The 19,672-nt window shown below is 43.8% G+C and overlaps 1 protein-coding gene across 1 annotated transcript in view; it reads left to right on the top strand.

Annotated features, from left to right (window-relative positions):
* Window positions 1-18,683, top strand: part of WLS (Wnt ligand secretion mediator) — a 115,546-nt gene extending 96,863 nt beyond the window's left edge. The window contains exons 11-12 of the mRNA XM_052636697.1: window positions 6,599-6,752; window positions 17,666-18,683. Coding sequence (XP_052492657.1) covers window positions 6,599-6,752; window positions 17,666-17,775 — 264 coding nt within the window. The 3' untranslated portion in view covers window positions 17,776-18,683. The remainder of the gene's footprint in view (window positions 1-6,598; window positions 6,753-17,665) is intronic.
* Window positions 18,684-19,672: the final 989 nt, after the last annotated feature.

The following is a 19,672-nucleotide window of genomic DNA, read 5'->3' on the forward strand; positions in this document are numbered from 1 at the left end:
CACTTAAGAGAATAACTTTTCAAGCTCCGTAGAAGAATAACAATGAGCAAGTATTAATTTGATTTGATCCTTATCTAGCATTAACATAGATCCTTTTACAGTCCGTCAGCCATTCTTTATAATAGTTATATTGCTGCTTACAACATGAAATATATTTCAAAAGTCCCCTTGATAGAGCTTTATCCTTTTGCTGCTGCTGCTGCTGCTGCTGCTGCTAAGTCGCTTCAGTCATGTCCGACTCTGTGCGACCCCATAGACGGCAGCCCACCAGGCTCCTCCGTCCCTGGGATTCTCCAGGCAAGAACACTGGAGTGGGTTGCCATTTCCTTCTCCAGTGCATGAAAGTGAAGTCGCTCAGTCATGTCCGACTCTGTGCGACCCCATGGAATGTAGCCCACCAGGCTCCTCCATCCATGGGATTTTCCAGGCAAGAGTACTGGAGTGGGGTGCCATTGCCTTCTCCAATCCTTTTGCTAGTTATTTCCAAAACTCAAAATCTTGCTATACTTGAAAATCTCAGTCATGATAATGATTTTTAAATATCGGTAACTTGTTTTGGAAAGTGGAAACTACTGTTTAAATCATGTGCTGTGCTTAGTCGCTCAGTTGTGTCCGACTCTTTGCAACCCCATGGACAGAGGAGCCTGGTGGGCTACAGGCAAGAATATTGGAGTGGATTGCCAAGCCCTCCTCCAGGGGATCTTCCCAACCCAAGTATTGAACCCAGGTCTCCCGAATTCAGGCAGATTCCTTACCATCTGAGCCACCAGGGAAGCTTACGTATCTATCATTCTTTTGAGCTTCACAGAAGTCTTTTGGGTAAGTAGGATATCCCAGTTTGCGAGAATATGAAATTTAATGGCCTTAGAGACATTTCCCATTGATGCTGTCTTCCACTGGGTGAGCTGGGATGGATTACTTAACAATTCCAAGGATTAATTTTCTTATCCATAAAATGGTGGTACTGTGGTGACAGTACCACCTGAAGTAGGTGGCTGTATGGACCATATGAAGTAACGCTTATAGAGGGATTTGTGGACTGCCTGGCACACTGTGAGCATGAATAGCTGTCCTCTTATGAATAGCAACAAGGTGAATGTCGTGTCAAAGGATGTCCAGTAAGTTAGGGACCAGAATCCAATCTTTCTGGTTTTCTTTACCAATTACTCTGTCATCCCTATATTTGGCTAAAATTAAGAATGTTAGTGGTGCAGATATAGCCTTATGACAAGACTTGCCCCATTCAGCTAGCAAGCTTCCTTTTAGGAGAGGGGCTCCTAAGCTTTTTGTGTGTTCTGGACCCCTTAGGCAAACTTGGGTGAAGGCCATGACCTTCCAAATATCCAAAAGCCTCTTCTTTGAGTGTTTTTAAGTAAACAGAATACTTGGATTTAAAAGTGAATCATATAGATAGATGGTATATATTTGCAATTATACTTTTACAGATATTTCAGATCTGTAGTATTGATATGAAACTATGATTTCTATTGGAGACAAAATTGCAGGTGGTGCTAATACTACAGAAATTTATTTTTTCACAATGGAAAGAAATGGTAACCTTTCAGTTAGAGACTGGTGAGAATAAAGATATAATTTTTTCTCACTCTAGTTCATGGACCCTTGAATTCTATCCAGGGATACTCAAGGGTGCCTCTAACCTCTAGAGCCCTGTTGGCTATGTCTGCTGGGCAGAGCTAGTGCTGCTGCTGAAGGCTGAAGTAAGTAGAAAAAAATAAATACGCATACATATCTTAGGAAGTTCTGCTCACCACCTTTGCTTTGACCTATAACAGTACTGTGTTTGTATCAGACTGTTTGTTTATAAAACTTTGGAAACTTCACTTTCCACTCCAAATGTGGTAAAAATATTTCAAATTCTGAATAAGTTTTTTATTCAACCAGCTGAGGCTCCAACAGAGCCTCAGACCAGACTTTTCCTTTGGTTGATTCCCTCATGTGGCCAAAAAGCTTTCTAGTCCTCCAGTCCCTCAGTAATGCACGGTGACACATAATACAGCCAGTTCTGCAAGGCTGAGAGAGCAGGACACGCTCTTGGAGAGACAGAACCTTGAGGAAGGTAGCTGAGGATTAAACGGTATTACCAAGATACGTTCTCAGGGAGACAAAAAGAAAGGGCACTTTTGCTCCCAGCACGTATTTCTACCACTTTATTTTCTTACTTATTTATTTTTGGCTGTGTTGTGTGGCATGCAGGATCTTAGTTTCTTGAACCCATGCTCCTTGTAGTGGAAGCACAGAGTCTTAACCACTGGCCTGCCAGGGAAGTCTCCCTGCAACTTTAGAAAGCTGAAGTCATCCCCACAGTCCCACCCCACCCCACTTTCTGCAGAGTGCCTCCCACCTGAAGTCAAGAGGGACTTTGTGCTAGTGTTTAAGGTGGCTATGTGTTGCCCAAATTTATCTTGTACATATTTAATTAGTGCACCTTTTTGAAGCAAAGGAGGCCAGTCTTCCAAGTTGCAGACTTGGTGGCTTTTAGAAAAAGATTGATATTCTACTGCCCTAGTATTTTCTAGCAGGGCTCCAGCCTGTGGCTGGCTTTTTATATCTGCTGCAACAGTCAACAGTCAGCCTGGAGTGGATTTCAACTCTAAGAGGGTAGCAATGAGGTCTTTTGGATTCCATTAGCTCCTTACAGTCCTCCTGCTGTTTTTTTTTTTTTTTTAAAGGTTTATTTTTAGATATCTAAGACGTTTTCAGGCAGAACTCTCAGTGCCACAGGTACTGTATTAATATAGTCATCAGAGGATTTATTTTTTAATGTCATTTTGGAATGTCTCAGCAATGAGCTCACCTGAAAGGAAACCTATTGGGTAACTTTTTGAAATAGATCCCAGCCTTAGGTAAAAGGAATGTATTAAAAACTCCCATTATACTCTCAGACTTGCTGGGAGAGCTTGCATTTAAGCCCCATGAAATATAATGCAAGGGGATCTCACCAGGATATTGAAGCTCCGAGGCCAGGAATGAAAGGCTGATGGAAGCTGTGGAATGCAGTGACCTTGAGGCTTTGTAGCTGGGTACTGAGGTGCAGTCTTTAATGCCTGCCATTTTAATGGCCTCAGTCATAGCAACCGGGCGATGGCACAGCACAGTCTGGTGTTTTAGCCCCTTCACTCTGGAAAAGAAAGAGGCGCTCCATTTAGATGGGGCAGGCAGTGGGGAACAGAAGTGCAATGCAGGAGAGAAGGCCGCTGACCTTCACGAAGGGGACTCCAGGTACCTGACATTCAGATCAAGTCATATGCGCAAACTCCCAGAGAGTGAGTCTGCAGGGTTTTTTTTTGGGGGGGGGGGGGGGCGGGTGGTGGTGCAGAGGGTGGGCATGTCATCACTTCATTCTGTTACTTACAGAGGAAATGTTTCCAGTAAGAGAGCCTGTGTCTGGGATCTGGAAATCTTGTTGTGAAGTGGAATGCTGGTTGTCAAGACTACTGGGTGTAAAGGGATTTGACCTTCACTTGGCTACAGGGGTATAATTGGGTGGTTTCACACAAAAGTAAATTGTTCAAATGTGAAATCAGGAAAAACGGGGACTTTTAGAAATAAGACTTTAGGTAGAGGGGAGATTATTTTCCTTTTTCTTTTTTGTGGTTGGGGCTACCTGATTTTTCTCTCTGAAAGTTTAAAGGGCGTGACTGGCACCTCTTTGCCTTAGCATTCATAAGATTTGGACTCACAAGGCCTGCTCTGTTGAGGCTGCTCATTGTGGTATGTATTAGCGGGAATGTACTCAGAGCTCAGGATGTCTCAAGCATGAATAATTGAGAGAGGAGAGAAGAAGGCACAATGGGGTCTCCTAACACTAGAGTGACGTTATGTATACAGTCCAGTTATGCAAATTCAACTCTTTGCCCTCAGCAGGAAATAATGCATTTAGAGATTACAAATTACAGAGTATGGGTAATTCTGCAACTCCATTCTAAACAAGTGCACGTGTCCTGAAGCAGGCATGAGCAGGGGGCGTGAATCTACGGTTTCTTCAGCCAATCTTGGCTCCAGTGTGTCCCTCATAAGCACTTCATTTTCAGTGGTTCTACTGTAAAATTGTATTTTGCATGTATATGCAGTTATATACCAAACATTACTACATCTGAGATACACAGTGCATATATATTTTATGCAGATTTGAGTATACAAACTATATATATAGAATATAGATATAATGCATATATACTCTCTCTATATATATATATACTGTATAAATATATATATAATGCCCAATTAAGTGAATTTCAAAGGAAATTTGACCTGACATTATAGTTGCCTCTTAGTCTCTCTAAGTGAGAGACTTATCCTATTTAAGATAATATTCCTACTCTTGTGTTGTATAGTAGTTAGGAACACCCACCACCTTTGGTGGGTCAGAGCCATAACTTTCTAGCTGAATAGTCTTGGGCAAGATACTCTCTGTGTCACAGTTTACCCATGAGTTGAGATGTTACCTGCCTACCTCCTAGAGCTGCTATTAAGGCTAAATGAGATCTTCCATACACATGGAGTACTGTACTTAAAAGTAAGAAGAGTGATATTTGGTGATGTTTCTAAGAAGCAGTCCTGAATAGCTTGAATGCTGGTGCATTATTCTAAAATCACTAATGAAATCCTTTTTTGCTAACACTTCCCTGAGCATGTCATGTAGCGAATTATTTCCCAAAGGAAATAGCTTAGTGATGGTGGTTTGTTTATGAATCACAAAAATGAAAAATTCTGTATGACCAAGGTCAAACTAAAAGTAAATAAGTGATAAGTCTATGATTCATTAACCTGGTTAACTGACACTCCAGGTCTTTCAGAAGGAAATACCTGCTGTTATAGCTTTATTATTCCTGGTGGCTCTGTAAGTCATATGAGTTATACAGAGGGTACCAAATGAATATAGACCCACAGCCTCATAAACAGGAGGTGAAAGCAACCTGCTTGAATAAGTCATTAACATTTAGAGATAGCTTGCCATCTTATACTTTAGCTGCTATAAGGAGGGGCTCCTAGAGATGGATTATGTAATCCAGCCTCATTAAGCTATCACAGAAACAGCTATCTCTTTCTTTTATTCCCATTTAAGGTTTCCTGTGGGCTTCCCTTGTGGCTCAGCTGGTAAAGAATCCGCCTGCAATGCGGAAGACCCCAGTTCGATCCCTGGGTTGTAGATCCCCTGGAGAAGGGAAAAGCTACCCCCTCGAGTATTCCGGCCTGGAGAATTCGATGGACTGTATAGTTCATGGGGTCGCAAAGAGTCAGACACGACTGAGCGACTTTTACTTTCAAGATATCCTGTAGCAGGCAGTAGTCAAAATCATTTCATTGATCTCAGAACCAGCACAAATTTTTAGTTCCTGTGCTCCACAGTTTTCTTGACAGTTCTTAGTGCAATCCATATGTCATCAGATAGCCCTTAAAACAATTACCATGTCATCAATATAGACAAAAGCAGCCTCAAAACATTCTTGCCAAATTGTAAAGCATATGAAAGCTTCATAATTACCTTCGTGAGTGGCTTATAAAATTATAAACATAACATTATAAAATAAGATTTATTGAATGTTTTCTGTGGGCCAGGAAATTCCTAAAAATATTTTTACCTAATTCTACTTAGTGGTTAACCCTGCAAGTTTTTGTTTTGTACCTAAGAAAACTGAAGTCTAGGGGTCTTAATCTTACTTCTCTTACGTTAAACAGAAAGGGAGTGGGAGAGCCTGGATTTGAAGCCAGGTTTCTGACTTCAAGCCTGTGTCTTTCTGCTTCTCTACACTGCCCCACCCAGGAAAACTACTCAGTCCAAGGCCCATTTGTTTATTTAATCAATGCTGTGGTACATCAGGTCCTGAAGATACGGCAGAAAACAAACCAGAACTGGTCTTGCCTGCAAGGTGTTTACATCCACCTTGCAGAAGAGGGAAGGTGGATAGCAGGGGAGGAACTATAACTGTGGAGAAGTGTTAGACTCAAATGCAGGTTCATTAAATTAGGTGTAACAATGTACTACTGTTTCAGAAAGAAATACTCTCCAGGTGATGCTGATATGCAGACAAGATGAGAACGATTGACTTTGTGCCTGACATAGGAAACCCTCAGTTAACCTTAATTCATCCTAGTATGATTCAGAGTGAAAAATGGAATCCTGGGGCTTTCTTGGTGGTCCAGTGGTTAAGAATCCACTTTGCAGTGTAAGGGACACCGATTCAGTCCCTGGTCTAGGAAGATTCCACATGCTGCAGAGCAGCTAAGCCCGTGCGCCGCAGCTACTGAGCGGGTGCTCTCAAGCCCATGTGCTGCAACTGCTGAAGTCCATGCGCCTAGAACCTGTGCTCTGCAACGTGAGAAGCCACCACAATGAGAAGCGTGCACGCTGCAACAGAGATTAGCCTCCACTCACTGCAACTAGAGAAAGCCCATGTGTAGCAATGAAGACCAACCACAGCTGAAATTTTTAAAAAGAAAACTTTAAAAAAATGGAATCTTACATGGCCCTTCACTTTTCCATGTATGGGAGAGACTTGGTGTTTGTGTTAGGTGATTGTTACGTTGGAGTTGTTTCTCATTGGTTCCGATTGAATGTCACCTCTCTTTCCCATAGGTGACTGAAGGCCATTGGAAGTGGGGCGGTGTCACAGTCCAAGTGAATAGTGCCTTTTTCACTGGCATCTACGGCATGTGGAACCTGTATGTCTTTGCTTTGATGTTCTTGTACGCGCCATCCCATAAGAACTATGGGGAAGACCAATCCAACGGTGAGTTCAAGTCTCTTTGGCGTAGCTTTATTCAGGATAAGTAGGCTTCTGACTTTTCAAGACAGGCAGCAAAGGCTCCAGGTTCCCTAGTCAAATGTTTTCTCCAAGTGTGAACAAGCACCTCTAGGGACTCTGGGGCCATAAGACAAAAAGCCAATACAGGGCTGATATTTCTATGAATCCTCATTTTAAAAAAATATTTAAAATGAATTGGGACTATTACATTCTAGTTTACAATATCTCCCAGTATTAGTACAAAAATTAAATTTGCTTTTCTCAATTATTTGAACAAAGTTGACTGTTGGAAAGTGTGCCAAATTTATTCTTCTAGTTTGAGAACCACGATCTGAGATACTGGGTAGATGGGGACTGGGCCCTGAGTTGAAGTGGAGCTGGCTTCATTTCTTCCCTGTTCATTCTCCTGTAAGCCTGTTGACTTGTCCAAACCAAAGGCCATGCTCCTGTCCCCGTCACCTTCCTCCCCTTACGTGCTGGTGTGTGCTATCTGTGGTGCTGATGCTGTGAGGAGCCTTGGAGAACTTAGCCTAGCGGTTCTACAGACGAGGAAACTGAGACCCAAGGGAAGGGAGGGACTTGCCTGGGACTTCTCTACCAGCTGTGGCAGAGGGAAATGAACATTGCTGCCTGAGCCAGTGCTAGTAACATGGACGAGGTGGCCTGGTAAGCAACGCATCTGATAGCTGCTTTTTCTTTGCATACTTAAGCCTACATTGTTTGGCTCCACCTTTATGCTTTCTTCTCTTTTTTCATACCTGCTTTACCCTGAAGTGAAAGTGTTAGTCGCTCAGTCATGTCCAACTTTTTGTGACCCTATGAACTATACAGCCTGCCAGGCCCTCTGTCCATGGAATTCTCTAGTCAAGAGTACTGGAGTGGGTTGCCATTCGCTTCCCCAGGGGATCGTTCCAACCCAGAGACTGAACCCAGGTCTCCTGCATTGGCATTGTCTGAGCCACTGAAGCCCTGGCCACATGCCTATTCCCCAGACATACCCCACCTCCATCTGGGCCTGACAAAACCCTATTCATCTTTTGGGTCTATTCAAAATGTTTCCTCCTGATCACTCCAGTTGGCGTGTGGCAAATTATATTCAATAGAATATTGTTGCCATGGGATGCTGGTAGGTTTTAGTGGTCAAATAAGTTTGAGAATCATTGGGGTTTTAATCAGCATTATTATGATTCACTGTAGGATATATTAATGCCTTTAGCATATTAATTTGTACTGTTAGGTCTTTTAAAATAGGTAGGGGTAACAGCATTTCCAAATTCTTAAGTCATTTGGGCCTGCAACCCTTTTTCCAGGCTATCTTTTTGATATTCTAAAAAACACACTCATGTCCCCTGCATTGGCAGGAGGATTCTTAACCACTGGACCACCAAGGAAGCCCTGCATTAATGCTTTAGAAATAAGAGTTCTAGATTAGCTTTCTTATTTCACAGATGGGCCAGTGATCTTGAGACAGGGCTGTGATGACATGAGAGAGAGCAGGGAAAAGAGGGCATCTGTGCTGAGGGTCAAGGGTAGTGGAATGGTCTCACCCACTGTCTGCAGTACTACACCTGACTCTCCAAACAAAAGCATCCTAGACACCAAGGTTCTCTTCCTTCCTACTCCATGACTTCCTGTCATACTCAGTATCTCTGGCTATAGGTCCTGGGGAAGTGTAAAGACCGTTGGCTCACCTATCTACCTGCCTACTTCTTGGTTTGAGTGGCTTCCTTTCTAGAAAGCACGTGAGCTGGGTAGGCTTCAGCTTCCTTTCTACTGCTAGAACTCTGTGTTTTACATATGCATGGTGATTGGGAGCAGGTGGTCTCTCTGTTGTTGTTGTTGTTCAGATGCCAAGTCGTGTCTGACCCTTTGTGACCCATGAACTGTAGCATGCCAGGCTCCTCTGCCCCCCTCTCTCTCTCAGAGTTTGCTCAAATTATGTCTGTTGAGTCAGTGATGCTCTCTAACCATCTTATCCTCTGCCACCCCTTTCTCCTTTTGCTTTCACTCTTTCTCAGCATCAGGGTCTTTTCCAATGAGTCAGCTCTTCACATCAGGTGGCCACAGTATTGCAGCTTCAACATCAATCCTTCCAATAAATATTCAGGATTGATTTCCTTTAGGATTGATTGGTTTGAACTCCTTGCAGTCCAAGGGACTCTCAAGAGTCTTCAGCACCACAGTTCTCTCCCCATGGCCTTCTAAAATGCCAGAGGAAGAGGTTCTGGACTTGTTAACAAAAGTCTTGGTTTCATTTCATGACCAGCCTGTTGGACATGACAGGATGGACTGTGACAGAAACCATATGGACCTGTCCTTGACTTGGGAGTATTAAGCAGGAACCTAGTAGGTAGAGTTCCTACCTTCCAGGGAAATGCCACTTATAGCAGTAGCTGGACTTCCCGGGATGTTGGAATGATAATCCTAGCGGGTAAAAGTTAAGGGTGTGCTGCAGCAGTGTTTGGATGTAAACTGCTCTGCTTGTTTTTGTTGTGTGACTTGTCAAACTGCTTGCCCTCCCTGTGCACCACTTTTCCCACCTGTACATAATCTCTTAAAGTCTTCTGGGAACAAAAATTTCTATGATTGACTTCCTTCCTATTAGCAGGGAAGGGGCAGAAGAGCACCTTGTTTCATATAGTGGCCATCCAGGGGGTGATTCTGTCACATGTAAGGATTTTCCGAACACTGGTAAGAATTCACCCAAGCCCAGCACTTTCAGGCACATGCGAGGCCAGAGCTGCAGCCAAGCCTACAGGGGCAGGATGACTGCCTTCTACCCAGTGACACTGGATGCTTGACCTGTGAGCCAGGTGCTAGGCGGCTCCCATGAGGACTTCTCACCCAGGACAACAGCCACTGTCCTAGGCTTCAAACCTTGCAGTTGAGGAAAGTACTTGATTTGTTCCCCAGTAGATTTGTTGCTGTTGAAGACCATACAACACACAGATCTGCAGTTTCACAGAAAGCTCAAAGCTGTTCTCCACAGGAGGTCATATTCCCTGAATCCCATGCCAAGAGGTGTTCGAAAACAGACATGGTTGTTCTGGATTGTCGTTTACGACTGGAATGTGCTGCCTGCATGTAGTGGGTACATTCTAGGGGTGCTCTATGTCCAACATTGAGGAAAACAGTTCTTTATTGTAAAGAGTGGTCCTGCCCAACATGCCAGTAGGGCCCTGGTTGAAAACCATTCAAGCAGTCCAGTGGCAGACTCTTTGGGGACCCTGTTCTGATCATAAACACAGTAGTCACACAATTCAGCATCTCTGTGGTGATGACATGACCCGCTGTGACTCTGCAGCAGTCAGTGAGCCCCTGGTGGCTTTCTGTGCTTCTCGAGGCCCTGGGCAGTGCTGTGTCTGGAAAGGGCTCATCCAAGTTGGATTCTCTGATCGTTTTCCTTCTCTGCTCTCTTTTCATCTCCTCATCCGCTGCCAGACCACACACTGTATCACAGGAATTATGGAGCATTTACCAAGATTTTGAAGCTCCTTGGAAAGAGCTAATTTGGAATAGTACGTGGAAACCTAGAAAATGAACTCTCAGAGGGATACACTGTATTTTTAAATTCTCTGCGTCTCTGGATGGCGTTCTTCCTCCTCCCCCCCAGCCTTCTTTCCCTTTCTTGTGGAAAGTTTTTATTTTTAAATGGCTTGGACTCCCTCCCCACTCTAGCTTTTAAAGTCCAGAGCCAAGAATTCGGATTTCTTGCTATGGAGAATGAATCCCAGGTGTGTTGTGTTCTTGCCTTCGTGAGATGGATCCTGGGTGGACCGCTGGAAAAAAGCTTATTTCCAGGAACTTGGTAAGCAGTTTCTGATGCAGCGGAAGCCAGGGAGGCTAAGGAAAGAGAAAGAGACATTAAGAAGCATTTTGTTTGGGAGATGGAGAGAGATGCCGAGGAGTATGTATATGTGGAGAGGGGATGGGTAGGAAGAAAGTGAAAGTAGAGAGCTTGGATTTTTGCTTCTCTCGTTCCGTCAAGGAATGGCGAAGAGAAACGAAGTGGGAAGCAGGTTTGAGAAAGGGTTGCTTTCCAAAGAACATTTTCTCTCACATAATTCTGTTTCTCTTTATTGTGTGGCTTGGAAAGCGACCCATAGAAGCAGTGGGTGCCGCAGTGCTTAGCACTGTGTGGGGTTTGAGAGGATGAGCGATGAAGACACAGTCCTTGCTCTCACAGAACCAGTAGCCTGGTCTGGGAGATGAGACTTCCTCCTCTGCCTCTTGAAACCCGGGACGTGGCAGGACAGCTCCAGCCAAACTGTCCGAGCCAGAATGTTGTCATGTGTCAGCGGCTGATTGGTGCTGCAGGGGTGTGGTGTTCTGGGTTCCGAACTGCTGGCTGGTCCACTGTAGCTACAGTGTTGGTATAATGAACACGCTCAGATCAGTCTGTATATGTGAGACGATCAATGTGTTCGTCTGTTTACAGACAATCATTTAGTCTGTATAAGGATGCATATATTCATATACACAGTCAACATAATACACTTTTTCTTTTTTAATCTAGCAAAGATACTTTAGCTTCTCTTTCAAGGACCATTCACATTTTCTGCCCTGCTGCTCCTGGGTTTTCATTAAAGCTCTTCCTTTGGCGTGTGTGCATGCTAATGCTGCTTCTGTCGTGTCTGGCCCTTTGCAACCCACTGGACTGCATCCCACCAGACTTCTCTGTCCATGGGATTTCCAAGGCAAGAACACTGGAGTGGGTTGCCGTGCCCTCTCCAGGGGATCTTCCCAACCCAGGGATCGAACCTGCATCTTACATCTCCTGCATGGCAGGCGAGTTCTTTACCACTAGCGCCACCTGAGAAGGCTGCTCTTCCTTTTACCTGTTTCCATAACCGCTCTGTGACTCATTCCTAATGTCTTCCCACGCAGAAACGAACTCCAGCTCAGGCTGGTGGTAACCCTTAGAGAAGGCTTCATATCCCAGGGGTGCGACATCGATGCCCTCCCTGCACACAAGACACACTGACCAGATTCCCTCAGTTACCAGTTCACGTAGAGAAAAAAGTTGGAGCTGCTCAGGAAGTCAGACAATTCTCGATACTAGGTTTCATTTTTGTGTTATTTCATCTACGAAATTTTTGTCAGAAGGTTTTAGAGAAAAAGTAAAGAAATGGAGTTCCTGACTGGATGACCTAGGGAACAGGAGACACTAGTTGCCGACAGATTCCGTTCTCTTTCTGTTTGTACTAAATGGCTTCTGTCTGACACACTCTCTTTTTTGGAAGCTGCAGCAGCAAGCCCGGGCCGCATGCCTTCGGAGCTACCGCTTGGTGGCAGTTTAGCTTCTGGAGGCCCCTGAGGTCTCCAGCTGCTTGTTTCACAGGAGAAGGTGGCTTTGGCCTTTGCTGCCTCAGTAAAGGTTTGGTTTGAGTTGTGAGGCTTAAGTAGCGGCTGCTTTTTGTTGCGATCTTTCCCCTGCTTGTGTGCTGGATAACATGGACCCACCCCTGATTTCCCTGGCTTCCCCTTGATGTCCGTGAGCAGTGATAGCCTGGGCCTTGCCCCCTGGACTGGACCCGGATTCTGAAGTGGGGCTTGACATCCTGTGTCTTCGCATGTTCTCCCGTCATGTGTGTCTATATCCTACTTTCTTTTTCTCGTGAGAAGTTGTTCAGTTGCTAAGTTGTGTTCGACTCTGTGATCCCATGGACTACAGCACGCCAGGCTTCCTTGTCCTTCACCATCTCCTAGAGTTCGCTCAAACTCATGTCCACTGAGTCGATGATGCCATCCCCCCATCTCATCCTTTGTCGCCTCCTTCTCTTCCTGCCCTCAATCTTGGCCATCATCAGGGTCTTTACCAATGAGGTGGCTCTTCACATCAGGTGGCAAAGTATTGCGGCTTCAGCATCACTCCTTCCAATTCAGGGTTGATTTCCTTTTGGATTAACTGATTTGATCACCTTGCTGTCCAAGGGACTCCCAGGAGTCTTCTCCAGTACCACAGTTCGAAAGCATCAGTTCTCCTAGATGCTCAGCCTTTATGGTCCAACTCTCACGTCTGTACATGACTACTGGAAAAATCATAGCCCTATGGTTACATTGAATCAGGGTTCACCCCAGCAGCTTCATTTTAAACTAGTCACCTCCTTAAAGGCCCTGTGTCTAAACGCTCACATCCTGAGGTACTGGGAAATAGGACTTCAACAAATGAAGAGGGATGGCATATGATTCCGGCCATCATGCTAAGATTTCACGCAAAATGTCTAGGCTTTATGTGTTCCCTTCTTAGGCCTGGCGCTGAGTGTCTGGAGACAGGAAATGGCACACTTCAAGCCTGTTATAAACTGTCTTGATGGTTGAAAGGAATTGAGAGATGGCTGGACCCGGGGTTCCTGAACCCTGTCTCACCAAGATCTCACTGCCTTATTGCCCAGAAGGGATCACAAAGGCTGAGTCATCCCAGAGCACACCTGTTTTCTAGCTGTGTGTTTGTCCCTAAGCTCTGGTGGGGAACACCAGTGCTGGGGTGTGGGACGAGAAACCAGGCAGAGCAGGGAGCAGCTGGACCAGCCCATGCAAGGATGTCTTGGTGGGTATTTTAATGCTCACTTAACTACATACCAGATACTGTCCTGGTGATTTACATTCTTAAAAAAAAAGGAAAAAAAAATTTTTTTAAAGATTTAGAAAACCCACCATTCACCAGTTTGTTAACACCCAAAATGCAAAAAGAATGTAATATTAAGAGTAAACAACAGTGCTTGATATGGAAATAATTTTGCTTTACAAACATTACTCGTGCCTTGATTTTTTTTCATTTTGCCGTGAACCAGGGACATCATTATCATTTGAACTTAGCTTTGAAGGTGAATAGGAGGGGATTTGTTGTGGGAAAAAATTCCACAGAAAAGGCAGGGGTGTTATAGAAAGAACATAAAGTCTCGAAGAGAACACAGATGGTTTGGAATCCTGACTCCAATATATACTGTGACCTCAAGAAATAAATATGAACTCATGGTGTAAGAGTTGTCTGGCTTCCACAAATGGATAATGAGGTGTTAATTTATCCTAGTGCTTGTGAGGACAGAATTAGGTAGCCCATATTAATATTAGAAAACGGTGGCGCTCTCCCAAATTTGTGAAACAGCCTTGAAATTCAATTAGGAGTTCCCTTTCTTTTGACTAAAGGATCCAGAGATATACAAATGATTGTCATTAGAATGCTGCCAATCTTAGGAAGCTGTGCTCATTATTATATCATTAGAGTGCATTTTGTGTAGCTTTCTACATCCCCAGTATGCATTCCAGGCAGTTAAAATCCAGCAGCAGCTGCATATCCGTGGATGTGATATGGATCCACTGATAGTCCTTTGAGATTACATTCAATGCCAGAGATTGGTCTCATTTCACAATGGTTAGAAATAAGCCTTCATCTTATTCTTGATTAGCTGAGATGAATTGACACCATAACTAGGGAAAGAGACTCACTGCAAACTAGAGAATTATTTTCTTTTCCTTTCATAATTTATTCTTTTCCATTTATTCTGCCCTTCCTCCCTAATAAATAACATATCACATTTTTGGAAGGGCTTTTTTTTTTTTTGGCTTGGAAGGGAAAAGACTTCAAGCATGTTTGTGTGCTGAGCAGCAGAAGCTAAGAGAGGGAGGGTAACAGATGGAGTGAGACCTTGGCAGAAGAGGGAGTTTGATGGGATCCCCACTCCTGCTATGTCACTGCCATATTCCCATCCGTTCCCTAAGGGGAAAATGTTGGCCTTCATGGTACATACAGTAAAACCATGCATGATCATAGATTTTGCTAACCAGAATCCCATTGATCTGGACTCTCATTGCAGCTCTGCCGGGAGCAAGCCTGGTCACATTATAGAAATTCATTGCCTATTTGAGCCTCGGTGTCTTCACATCTTAGTAGGAAATACTGGGCATGCTAAGCCCCTAATCGTGTATACGGTAAATACTCATAAATAATAGCTCTCTTTACTATCAGTGCACTGATGTTGTGTGCTATAAATTCTCTTTCATCAGATCCAAAAGCAAAATTAATATGCTGAACAATTCATCCAAGTTGTTGTATGTATATATTTATGATGATAATGCATCGCACGGGGACTCATACTTCACCCGCAGTCTCAATGGCAGTTGGAAACTTGAATATTTCAGAGTCAGCATAGCTTAAGGTTGAGGAGCCTGGATTCTGGAGCCTCATTGCTCCAGTTTCAACCCCACATGCTGTTATCCACTTGGGCCTTGGGAAAGTTACTTGATCTCTCTCTGCCTCAGTTTCTTCTTCAAAAGAATGAGGATGATGAAATAGTACCTCTATCAGAGGGTTGGTAATGAGGATTAAATGCATTAATATTTGTAAAGTGTTTAGAATAGAGTCAGACATAGGATAGTATTTGTTAAAATAAACAAAACAAGTAATTTTGTTTGTTCCTTCATGTGATGTAATCTGTAGGGTTAGACACATTTTCTAGGACCTGTTAATTGGAATCACATTTTAAGCTTAAATACTTGACACCTTGAAGTAAAATTACACTCTGTCTATTTCCAAGAAGTCTTCAATGAAAGGGATTTCTTAGGTAAACACTTGGAGCTGCTAATGGGTCTGCTCAGGTGGTCAGGACTCTCTTTGAAATTTTGATGACTTTCAGACATGCAGATCATGAAATCTGCTTTGAAGTTTTGGTGGCTCAGCCAGATATGCAAATCCAGAACTAGCTTTGAGCTAGAAATTTGAGGTTTATACCTGTTCTTGAATGAGGAGTGAGCCAGAAGTTGCAGCAGTGAGAAAACAAGTTAGTGACCTGGGAAAGGTTTGTGTGGCCCCAGGCAGCTCTGTGTAAAACCTTTAGGCAGACTTTCCACCTATTAGTGCTGTGCCAAGGGTCAGGAGTGTTGGAGGCTGGATTGACACCCCTTTGGTACCTGTTCCACCCCCTGTCCTTTGATGGGATACTTGCTGTGCTGTGCTAAGTCAGTCATGTCTGACTCTGCAACCCTGTGGACTGTAGCCCACCAGGCTCCTCTGTCCATGGGGATTCTCCAGGCAAGAATACTAGAGTGGGTTGCCATGTCCTCCTCCAGGGGATTGTCCCAACCCAGGGATCGAACCCAGGTCTCCTGCATTGCAGGCAGATTCTTTATCGTCTGAGCCACCAGGGAAGCCCAAGAATACTGAAGTGGGTGGCCTATCCCTTCTGCGGGAGAACTTCCTGACCCAGGAATCAAACTGGGGTATCTCGCACTGCAGGCAGATTCTTTACCAGCTGAGCTATCAGGGAAGCCCAAAAGGGCATGTTGTCTCCCCATCAGGGAATCGAACCCTGGTGTCCCACGTGACAGGTGGGGATACTCACCACTATACAAAAGAGGAAGGTGGTGGGCTACTTGCTAGTACAGCCCCAAGTTGCCATTAGCAGTCTCTGCAAAACTAATGACCCTCCTTCAAGGACAAAGGATTCTCCTGGGTAGAGAGCTGCCATGCCAGCACTTCATAAGACTGAAGTAGTTCCACAGCCTCCGAGGGTCTACAGTGAAAACCTAACACCATGTGGCACGCATGAAGGGCACCAGCCAGGCAGCCTGCAGGGCCAGTGAGTGGGGTGGTCCCTGGGTTCCTAAGGCCTTCAGATTCATGGATGCGCAGCAGGTCCTAAGCTAGTGACAAGATGTTAGTCCTGAGGGTCAAGCTAGAGCTTTCTTCTAAGTAAAGGTATGAAATCCCAATGGAAAACAGAGCTTGTGTATTTAATTCCATGCTTTGAACTAGGAAAAGTTTTAATCCCCAAAACTATGAAGTCATATGTATATATGTGTAAGTATAAAAATCCCAGATATAACCATAACCTTTTGTTCTCCAGTCCTCCTCTCTGCAAATATGACTGTATACATGCACCCCATACACAGTCTAATTGAGAAGCATTGGGTGTGGGTTTTTTCGTTTTCCCTTTGCCAGTTATATATTCACGGAAAAGGAAATGACAACCCACTCCAGTATTCTTGCCTGGGAAATCCCATGGACAGAGGAGCCTGGCGGAGTACAGTCCATGGTGTTTCAAAGAGTCGGACATGACTGTAGCAACTAAACATGCGTGCAGTTATACATTCACTTAAATGTCTTATGGCAGGTAGCAGACTTTAAGGGTGTAACACAGAAACTTATTTTTCTCCTGATAGTTGAGAAGAGGCCACGTTATGCCATTTTAGCAGAAGAATAAAACACTGGTGTTATATAGAATCCTGGAGGCAACAGAAAATTCAGAGCACATTTCTGGTACTTTTTTCCTTGGTGGAGAAACCCCCTAATTATTCCTAAAGGCATTACATGTAGTACCCTATCCAATCTTTTGGTAAATATAGGCAGGTTTTCTTTGCCTTCACATGGCATAGCTGCTTTGTAAATTATTCACAGCAAATGTGTATGTGGTCTTGGAATCAGACCTTCCTTCCTATCTCCATCATGTGTCTGCACCTCTTCCTGGCCTCCCTCCCAGCTTCCTCACCTATAAAGCTGGCAAGACCAGAATGCCTGCCTCAGAAGGCAAAACCACATGATCATCTCAATAGGTGCAGAAACAGCATGAAGCATTTGACAAAGATCATGTATAAAGTGTTGAGAATAGCACTAGGCACAAAGTAAGCTCTCGTTAAATGTTAATAATTACCATAAATAATATAAGCAGTAAGCTGACTCATCTGTTATTAAAATCTTTTTTGGAAGACAAAAATGTTAAGAAATTACTGCCAAGTCCGAGTGCTAAGGGTGGAAGTCAGCCCCAGTTTTAGGTATCTGTGCCATAGTTTTCTCTCTAAGCTCAGAATGTGAAAGGTCTGGTTGGGCAGCTGTTAGTGAGGCAAATCCCTGCTTTCTCCTTCCTCCTTGATCACATCTAACACCAGAATTCCTGTTTCAGGTGATCTGGGTGTACACAGTGGGGAAGAACTCCAGCTCACCACCACTATCACCCACGTGGACGGGCCCACTGAGATCTACAAGTTGACCCGCAAGGAGGCCCAGGAGTAGGAGGATTCAGCACCCGACTGGGACTGTCCGCCACATCCCAGCCATTTTTACGAGAACGGGGAGCGTGCCAGAGAGCTCCACGTGCCAACGACTGCTCTGTCTCTTAGCTGTGGTTTCTTGGACCAGTGGTGTGGACATTTGTCAGCTTGCCTGCTGACAAGTAGTTCTCGGAGAAAGACTCCTGTAGCCACTAAAGTGTTGTGTATGATAACAAAACCTCTGGTATGACACATTTTCTGTGATCATTGTTAATTAGTGACATAGTAACATCTGTAGCAGGTGGTTAGTAAGCCTCATGTGTTGGGGGTGCACTCCTTGGGGAATGGTTTGGGCCAGATGGGGTCTATATGGAGTGGAATATTTGACTCCTTTTTCCTTGTTTTAGGTTCTAGGATAGAGTTTAACATTCTTTGCAGTCCATGACAGGCTGGTGTCATAGTCTTCTCACTCCTAATCCATGACCACTTTTTTCCCTATTTATATCACCAAGTAGCCTATCGAGTTAATATTTAAGTTGTCAATCGATATGTGTCCCTATTTTTTAAGGCATAATATAAAATAAACAAATTTCATGAGAAGATCTATTACACCAGGGGCATTTCAGCTTTGAAACCAAATCTGAGTATCCAATACTAACCAGTCTGTTGGATGTGGGTTTTAAAAAAAATTGTTTGCTAAACTATCCAAGTAGGATTTATTGTATTAAATGGCCTTTGGGTCTAAAAAACTTTTTTAACCTCTTGCTTAAAATGTGTTTTCTTTTGATAAGATGCTTCAAACAGCCTCCAAAAGTGTAGATCTGATCATTTAAATAAACCTGTATGTATATGCACGTACGTATATGCACACCTCGTCCTCCTGCTCAGCCGCAACACATGCATGCAGTTTCTTTTTTCGAGTTGTGTCTATGGGGTGGGGGGAAATAGCTTTATGAAAAATTAAAATATTTTGTCATCAAAGTTTTGGGGGCAGTATATATTTCTGGAAACAGGGTAACATTTTCTGTACTGCATGGTTAACCTCCACTGGATGGCGTGTGTGGCAAAAAGGATGTGTGTGGGAGGGGAGTTAAATGATTTAGGAGTAGACTATGACTCCCCTACTATGCCCAGTTCCCCAAGTAGAGTGTTTCATTGTACTTTAACTCTGCCATTGGAAAGGCAATGTAATACAGCAGAGAAAGAATAGTGGGTGGGAGGTTAGAAGTGTTTCCTAGCAGAGGTCTGACATTTATTACATAGTGTGACCTTGTTGAAACCACCTGACCTGGCTGTTCCCTTATGTACAAACTGCCATTCATGAACTTTTAACTGCATCACGAGGTGGCAGTGCAAATTAGATCAGTTAATGTGTATGGAAATGCATTTTAAACTCTAAAACTGTGTAAATATGTTCTTTCTGGAGTCTAAAGACAATTTCATGAGTGTCCTGTTTTTCAGACATCGATGCCTGGAGGTTTGGGACACAATCCACTTAATTTGCCTACTCAGCACTCCTTCTCTATCCTTTCTTTTCCCTGATTTTGGCTAAAGCCATGGTAAATAGTGATGGGAGGAAATATTTTGGTTTTGGCTGATCTCTCAGGCCTTTTCCTCTCCTGGTAAACATTTGATAGTGTCTGATCCAGTGCACTCAGCATCCACTTCTGATTGATCACTGTGGTGCCAGGCTTTAAATGTAGCCCATGTCTCACAGTCTGAAAGGGAAGATGGACTTAAAATACGACAAGTAATCTTGTGCCCCAGAGGATGAAGGCAGAATTTCTCCAAGGAGATGAGAAAAGGGCCTGATATAGGTCTTGTAGAAGAAATAGTAAGATTTTACCAGGGCTGAAGGACAAAGGGAACAGCAGGACAAAAATAGAGGAAGTGAAGAATGGAGAATGTTTAGATAAGGC

Source organism: Budorcas taxicolor, chromosome 3, assembly GCF_023091745.1.
Source record: "Budorcas taxicolor isolate Tak-1 chromosome 3, Takin1.1, whole genome shotgun sequence".
In the NCBI taxonomy this organism is placed as follows: Eukaryota; Metazoa; Chordata; class Mammalia; order Artiodactyla; family Bovidae; genus Budorcas; species Budorcas taxicolor.